Raw genomic sequence first — 8,764 nt, 5'->3', positions numbered from 1 at the left:
CCTGTTTGCACTTATTTCTAACTTCAAGCCCAAGCATTTAAAATGATGCTCAAATCTTTTCCCCATGTGTAGTCCTCAAGAGAAAACAAATGATGAGTCCAGGGCTGGCATTTGGGAAATAAATTAAAACTAGATTCATAACTATGTTGATAAACTGTTAAGAGACTTCTTTTACTTTGATTCTTTTGTTTCAAAGTTTTCTAACTTAAAAGATTTTACCCCAAAAGTGAAAAATGTGTCATAACAAAGTTCAATTGTCTCATTCAATAAAAGGATATATAGTAATCCTTTGCTAATGAAAAATAATTTAGGAAGTAGCCTTTCTGAATTTTCAAAAAGTGAAAAAAATTAAAGATTTTTTTAAAACCGCATTTCTTAAATATGCTTTTAAAATCCATTCAATAATGGGAGAGAAATGGACATCTCATTCATTATTGACTTGAGATGTGAAAAGACCTCAAGGAGGACTTCCAGCACATTGGGTGGACCACACATATCAAACATATGGGAGGATATGAATAAAAGACACACCAGTTGGGCAGTCACAGAAGGGTTGTAATCTCTATGGGGGATAGGAGAAGGGGAGGAAATACCCACACAGATGTCACAGATTCCTTTGAGTATCTGACTATGGTAACAATGACAAAATCTAGGAACTTTTGTCAAGCAAAGATTCCACTGAGCCTACCTTAATGAATAGATCTCCCAAACCCCCTTAAGTTAGAGTATTAATTCTTTGTACATAATACAACAGGTGCTTCTCCTTGCAGATAAGGGCTATGCCTTGAATATCTCTGAATTCCACACAATGTTTAGTACAGAGATTTGCCATAGCGAATTCTCAGTAAATATGTATTGGTTGAACAAATGAAGGAATAGAATTTTAAGAACACTGGAAACAGCCATTCATTCCTTCTGCCCACGTCAACACCCTAGCAGTTGTGGTTTGCACCCTATCAGACCAAAACGTGGACAGAACCAAGAAGGATGAAGCTCGTGAGATTTTTTATGAAGCTGAGTGTAAACACTGAATTGAAGAATGGAACCCAAGTAGATAGAACTATCTCAGGTGTGGATGTCAGTATGAATATACATCCTGAAGCTGTGAAAATGACTCTGAAGAACAGAGAGCCCATGCAATTGGAAACACGGAGTATATGAGGAAATGACATTGAGTACCACATTCTCCCAAACAGTTTACCTCTGGATGCTTTCCTTATGGATATTGAACCAAAGGTGAAATCTAAGAAAAGAGCAGCTGTTGCAGGAAGAAGCCAAGGTTAAGGTAGAGGATGAGGACATAGTTGTGGCAGAGGAAGAGGGGGTCCTGGACAACAACTTCTTCCATAAATACTTATAAAATGCCCCAAAAGTCAAAATATTTTTTGCAGAGTTTTTGTTTACAACATTGGTTTTTTTAATAAAAACGAATGTGGGAAAGAGTTGTCTGTGGAACATATCATCAATTAAGATTTCAGTATTCTCAGATATACTATTCTCAGTATTTTTTTTTTTTTTGGTTAGGCAATTGGGGTTAAGTGACTTGCCCATGGTCACACAGCTAGTAAGTGTCAAGTATCTGAGGCTGGATTTGAATTCAGTTCCTCCTGACTCCAGGGCTGGTGCTCTATCCACTGTGCCACCTAGCTGCCCCTACTCCTCTCAGTATTAATACAGTAGTTTCAAATGTGAAACAGTTGAGCATTGCTACAAGGCTGTTCCAAAATGCAGCTTACTTAAATTCTAACTTAACTAATCATGTTCTAATTGTTCTTTTTCTAGCCTAAAAAATGTGATTTCATGTTGTATGCATAGAAGAATTTGAACCTCCATTATAATCCTTTCCTCTTCTTTGGGACCACCTAGAAATGAAATGAGCTCTGTTTGATTTCCAAAACTAAATAAAACCCCTTGGAATGTCCAAAATGGATTATCTTTTCTTGTGAATTTCACTCTATAGCAAATAGTCCTATAAGGGAAGTTTCAAGCTATAAGTGAAAGTCATTCTTTAAATGAAGAATTCATTTCCTTTGTTATAATAACAGTTTTTGTTACATATTTTCTGTTCAAAAACTGTTTATGAAAGTTCTCAGCAGAATTATACTACTGCATTCTGTTGCTTTATTTTAGAATGTATGGTCATCAGTAACTGCTTTATCATATAAATTCAGAATGACTCTTTAAAGAAAAAAAAAACATTTGAAAGTCATTTGCTTTCTTCAGTAGATTAAACATCTCCCTGGCAATTTTATTGGACCATGCATTTGCCCTATGTCCTTAGAGACTGCAAAGGTTAACTTCAGTCCAGTCCATCTAATGATAATTATAATTTGAAATAAGTGGAATCCAAAATTAATGAGGTTTTACTTTATTTTAAAATATATGCTTCATTGACTTGAATGACTCTATGTTTCGAAAGTGTTGTTACAGGTTGCATATTAATAACTAATGTTTATATAGCACTTTAAGGTTTGAAAAGTACTTTACATGTTATCTCATTTTGTCCTCATAGTTACTCTGTGGAGTAGTCATTATTATTATTTTTGTATTACAGATAAGGAAACCGAGGCAGACAGGTTAAGTGACTTACCCAGGGTCACATAATTAGAAAGTGTTTGATGCTGGATTTGAATTCAGGAAGTACTGACTCCAAATCCAATGCTCTATGCCTTATGGCGCCACCTAGTGACCTCATCAGTACAGTCTCATAACCTAATATATCTCTATAGGCACCTCCCAATAACTTCAGTGATTTAACTCTTCAGCCCTCTTTCATTCTCAATTTTGTCTATCAGCTATATGATTTAGACTCTGTATTTGCTATTTCTCCTATTTTAAAAAGCAGTTATGACATCAAAGAACTATGATTTCATTGATGTTGGGACTCCTTTCAGGATAGAACTGCCTTTGTCTTAATGGATGCAATTCAATTCAACAATCATTTATTAAGTGCTTCCTTTGTGCAAGACTCTATGCTAGGTGTTTGCAATACAAAGACAAAACAAAGATTCCTGCCCTCAAGGAAGCAGCCAGGTGGCCCACTGGACAGAGAGTTGGATAGAACTTCTTATATTCCTGAATCAGGAACACCTGAATTCAAATGTGACCTCAGACACTAGCTATATGATCCTGGGCAAGTCATTTAACCTGTCTGCCTCAGTTTCCTCATCTTTGATACAAGAATAATAAGACCTCCCTTCCAGGGTTTATTTTGAGGATTCAATGAGATATATTTGCAAAGTGATTTTCAAAGCTTAAAGTGCTATTAAAGGCTAGTTATTATTTGTAATCAAGCAAATTACATTCTATTGATAGCAGATAGTCTTGTTGAGTAACTGTGGCTGAAAATATTCTTCACCTGTTGATCTTCAATCTTAATTAGACTAGTCCTTAAAAAAGGAAATAGAATCCACCCCTGACCCAGTAATGGAAGAGTTTCCAGCTTGTTAGAACCTGACAGATCTGGGCTCTCCTGGATTATCTTTTGAGGACTGAAGGAAACCCCAACACCATGATAAGTCATCATGGTATAATCTGAGTGAAGACATAAGGTATATTTATGTCAATATTTTCAAGGACCCATGGTTTCGTTGACATGTGTACTCCCAATGACACAAATTATAAATAATCTTTAGTAGCCCTTAGAAGACTTGTGATTCAGTTGGTCAAAAAAAAAAAAAAGTTAAGTACTTTCTATGTCTTCATGAGTCCCATGGCTGAAAAAACAAATCATTACTTTTGACCAACCCTCTGATAAAAAGGCCTGTACATTTGTCTAAGCCAGTCTTCAGATAGCAGATGTTGGAGTAGAGTTCGAATGCCACAAAAATGGAAAACAGGATTGTTGACCCCAGAACATTTCCCATACTAAACAATTGCTGTATCTTTTGAACTGCCTCACTTGATAGGGTTTTGTGGTCATGTTTGTGAAAAATTTCCAATATCTAACAAGTACTTTACAATTATACAGTGATACCTGTAAAATGGATTCTCTTTTCTATTAGTTAATCTTGGTGGAGAAATACAAAAGCTTTTCCCTTTTGTCATAAATTCTATTGTTTTGGGGCAGCTAGGTGGCTCTGTGGATAAAGCACCGGCCCTGGATTCAGGAGGACCTGAGTTCAGATGCAGCCTCAGACACTTGACACTTACTAGCTGTATGACCCTGGGCAAGTCACTTAACCCTCATTGCCCTGCCATAAATAAATAAATAAATTCTATTGTTTTGTTTCCCTTGCTTTTTTTTCCAACTCAAAAATGATGGTAGGATTTAAAAGTTCTTGTTAAAGAATTCACCGCTCCCCTCTCCCCCAAGTGGGGGAAGAATGAGCCACTTTGGCAGAGACTTTTTCCTCATATTCTTTTACCTCTGGCTTGAAGAATTTCAGACTCCTATTTTATAATGAAATGTGCCTGATGTTATTACCATGTGCTGAGGTAAAACCTATGTATGTTGGCCTGGCTTCTCAGAACAAGGGCCTTGAAAAGTATACTTGCAAGGCAGATCTGAAAAATGAGATTCTTCATCAGACTCAGAGGAGTAAATTTGCAATTATGGGCACTGTGCACCTAATCTATAGAACATCCCTGACTGAAAATTTACACTAACTGTGCCTTTTTATATGCAAACTTTAAAAAATATCCCTTGGGTCAGTTTAGCTGAAAGGAAGATGAATGGTGGTCCTTTGCAATCTATTCCATCCTGGATGCACACACATATCTCCAATTAACTGAAACGGGAATTCCCAGCATGCTTTGTGCATGGAGTATATTCTTTAATCATGTCATTGTATTTTGTGTTCCTTTTTTTTTTTAACTATACCAGCCAGTATTTTATACTCTAAGGCCAATAATCCAACAGTGGAATGGAATTTCTAATTCTAATTCTAACTTTTACATTCACATTTTATGAGTTCTTAGTCTCTCAATCACTATGCCTCAGTTGTTTTTAACCTGCAAGCTGGAGTTAATGTTACTGTGTCTCTTTGAAAGAACTGGTTAAGTCTAAATTGAACAGTACCCTTAGTTATCCAGATGGAAGACATTACTACCTGTGTTAAATTCCACTCCCAAAGAGCCATGGAAACAGCAAAAATATTGTTGTGGGATAGTAAAGAACTCTGGTTTCATTCTTTTTATTACTATCTGACTTCTATCGAAGTAAAAGTTTTTAAAAATATCTCAGCTGATAAACCTTTTAGGATTTCAAGAGTGTATTCATTTTAAACCCCTGTTTCATATTTATCCTGTTAATTGACTAGTTCAATCAGACTTCAACTGTGTTTTCCATAAATGTCTTCTTGTAAGACCTTAGTTCTATATTTAATATTGCACTTATGAGGTGCATAATAATTAATATTATCTATGACTTCACAAGGCAATCACTTGAGTGCCAGCAGCATGTATATAATTATAATCACAGGACCTCAGAAACCATCTACAATTCTAAGTGTAGCTGATGTACAATTCCCTCTATCACATTACTAGCTAATGCTCATCCAGTCACTTCTCAAAGACCTACAAAAATGGGAAAACAATTACATTTGGGAGGTATACCAGGTGGGTACATTTTACTTCTGGGTGGTACCAAATGTCATGAAGTTTTCCATTATAATAATCTGACATCTACCTTTTTGTAAAGCAATTGCTTTAATTCTGCTCTGTGGGGCCAAACAGGACAAATCTGATCTTCTATATCACATCCTTGAAGATAACTGTCATGTTCCCCAAAGTTTTCTCTTTTCTGGGTTAAAGATCTCCCAATGATTAACTCAACCAATCCTTTTTGATATGGACTCTCTGGAAACATTCTTACTTGTCAATATCTTTCTTAAAATGTGGGACCCATACTTAATAAGAAGAATCATAGCTAACATTTATATAGCACTATGTGCCAGACACTATACTAAGCACCTTATACAAGGCTAGTAACTGGGGTTGTTATTACCCCATTTTACAGATGAGGAAATTAAGGCAGATAGAGGTTAAATGACTTGCCCAAGGTCACACAGCTAGGAAATGTCTGAGGACAGATTTGAACTCAGTTCTTCCTGACCCCAGGCCAAGCACTATCCACTGAGCCACCTAGCTTCCCTAAACTTCCTGTGGTTCTCTGCACAGGTGTGAGACAAGGGCCCAATGGTTGTTTTCATTATATATGCATAAAGTATCAATCATCCTACATTACAGACTTTTTTGATATACTAGCTCATTTTTCTAAACTTTTTTATTGTTCTTTATTATAAGAATGAGGGAAGAATACATTTGGGAAATGGAGGTGATATAAAAACAAAAGCATAGTGCCTACTATGTGTCAACCACTGTGCTAAGCCCTTTACATATATTATCTCATTTGGTCCTCACAATGATTCCAGGACCATCACTTTGTCTACTGCACCACCTAGCTGCCTCCTAATAAGACACAAATATTCCAGATGTGGCCTGACCAGAAAAGAATACAGTGGGCCTATCACCTCCTTTATTATGATATATTAAGCATATACTATCAATGCAACCTTAACCTTCTGGGCTGCTGTGCCCCAATGTTGATTCATACTGAGTTTGAAGCCCACTAAAACTCTCAGATCTTTTTTATATAAACTAATGTCTATCCTAGCCTGTATTTACAAAGTTGATCTTTTAAGAATTCGTGTGGGGGGGGGCAGCTTGGTGGTGCAGTCGATAAAGCACCAGCCCCTGGAGTCAGGAGGATCTCAGTTCAAATCCGGCCTCAGACATTTGATACTTAAGTGACCCTGGGCAAGTCACTTAACCCTCATTGCCCTGCCCCCCACCCCCCAAAAAAGAATTCATGTGTATGGTCTTATATTTATCCCTATTACACTTCATCTTCTTTGATTTAGCCCAACTTTCTTGACTGCTGGTGTCTTTTTATACTCTGACAGGCAACTGGGTGGCACAGTGGATAAAGCCCTAGGCCTAAAGTCAGGAATAGATGAATTCAGGGGAAGCTAGGTGGTGCAGTGGATAAAGCACTGGCCCTGGGTTCAGGAGGACCTGAGTTCAAATTCGGCCTCAGACATTTGACACGTACTAGCTGTGTGACCCTGGGCAAGTTACTTAACCCCAATTGCCTCACCAAAAAGAGAGAGAGAGAGAGAGAGAGAGAGAGAGAGAGAGAGAGAGAGAGAGAGAGAGAGAGAGAGATGAGTTCAAATCTGGAACCAGAGACTTACTAGCTGTGTGACCTTGGGCAAGTGTCTGTTTGCCTCAGTTTCCTCGACTGTAAAATGGAAATAATAATAGTGCCTACTTCCCATTATTATTGTGAGGATCAAATGAAATAATATTTGTAAAGTGTTTAAAACACTATCTGGCACAGAGTTGTTGTTTAGTCAGTTTAGCCATGTCTCACTCTTTGTGACCCCAGTGGCCATAGTGTTCATGGGATTTTCTTCACAAAGATACTGGAATAGTTTGCCATTTCCTTCTCCAGTGGATTAAAGCAAATAGAAATTAAGTCACTTGCCCAGGGTCACACAGTTAGCAAGTGTGTGAGACACATAGCAGGTACTGTATAAATGATAGCTATCATCATCATCATTATTATCATTACTATTAACCTTTTATCCAATGTATTAGTTATTCCTCCTAGCTTTGTGCCATTTATAAATCTGATTAGCAGGTCATCTATGCTATTATCCAAGTCAATGATAAAAAAAATACTAAATAGGATTTTGGATGAAGAATGTGACATATACTCTCAGATATGGCTGATTTAGGTTTGGTTGTGGTTATTGTTAGGTTTGCTTAACTGTTTGTCCTTATTATTAATTGTGCTGCACTTGAAATCAGGATTGGCTGAGTTCAAATCTGGCATCAGACATTTATTAGGTGTGTGACCCTGGGCAACTCACTTAACCTGTCTGCCTCAGTTTCCTCCTCTGTAAAATGGGGGCAATCACAGCACCTACTTCCCAGGGTTGCTGTGAGGATAAAAATGAGATCATATTTGTAAAGCGTTTTGCCAACCTTAAAGCACTATATATGTGCTAGTGATTATTATTAATATTTTGTAAACTTGTACTCTGAAACTTTCCTCTCTGATCATAATTTCCTATCCTTTCAGCTTTTCCTCTTCCTTATTCATATTAAATTATTTATTTATATTCTTTTAAACATCCAGGTGCTCAATTCTTTCCTGGCTTCTCTTCCCCCTTCACAGTCTTAGACATATAGTTTACCATTTTACTCAGCATTGCCCTCTAACAATTATTCCCTGCCTCCCTCTTCCTTCTCCATTTTTTAAACCCCAGTTTCTGCCATCTCTCTTTCTTTCTTTCTTTTCTTTTTTTTTTTTTGCAGGGCAATGAGGGTTAAGTGACTTGCCCAGGGCCACACAGCTAATAAGTGTCAAGTGTCTGAGACTGGATTTGAACTCGGGTCCCCTTGAATCCGGGGCCAGTGCTTTATCCACTGCGCCACCTAGCTGCCCCTCCATCTCTGTTTCTATTCCCAAAATGCTGAACTTTTTTTTTCAAAGGTGTATTAAATTAAATAAAACTGTATTGCCCACCTGAATTTTTAATGAAAAAAATCAATACAACAAAATTGAGGTCTTTAATCTGGGCAGAGGAATTGCAGCTCATGGTACTGCACAGAAAGTGGTGGAGTATGGGGGAGGAGGGGTGTAGAGAGCTGGGAACAGGGTTTCAATAGGGCACTAAGATAGAGTGATGATACTGCTTGGGCGGGGGTGGGGTTAAGTATTTCATAGTTTCACCAGATAAGTTCCTTTGCATAA

At 37.4% G+C, this 8,764-nt stretch overlaps 1 protein-coding gene across 1 annotated transcript; it reads left to right on the top strand.

Moving 5' to 3' along the window:
* The first annotated feature begins 987 nt into the window (after positions 1 to 987).
* Positions 988 to 1,350, top strand: LOC122738407 (small nuclear ribonucleoprotein Sm D1-like). The gene is given in 2 exon segments (XM_043980452.1): positions 988 to 1,069; positions 1,193 to 1,350. Coding segments are annotated over 2 exon segments (240 nt in total).
* The last annotated feature ends 7,414 nt before the right edge of the window (positions 1,351 to 8,764 follow it).

This window comes from Dromiciops gliroides, chromosome 2 (assembly GCF_019393635.1).
Source record: "Dromiciops gliroides isolate mDroGli1 chromosome 2, mDroGli1.pri, whole genome shotgun sequence".
Taxonomy (NCBI): Eukaryota; Metazoa; Chordata; class Mammalia; order Microbiotheria; family Microbiotheriidae; genus Dromiciops; species Dromiciops gliroides.
The sequence above is the reverse complement of the archived record's forward strand: the minus strand, read 5'-3'. Positions and strand labels throughout refer to the sequence as shown.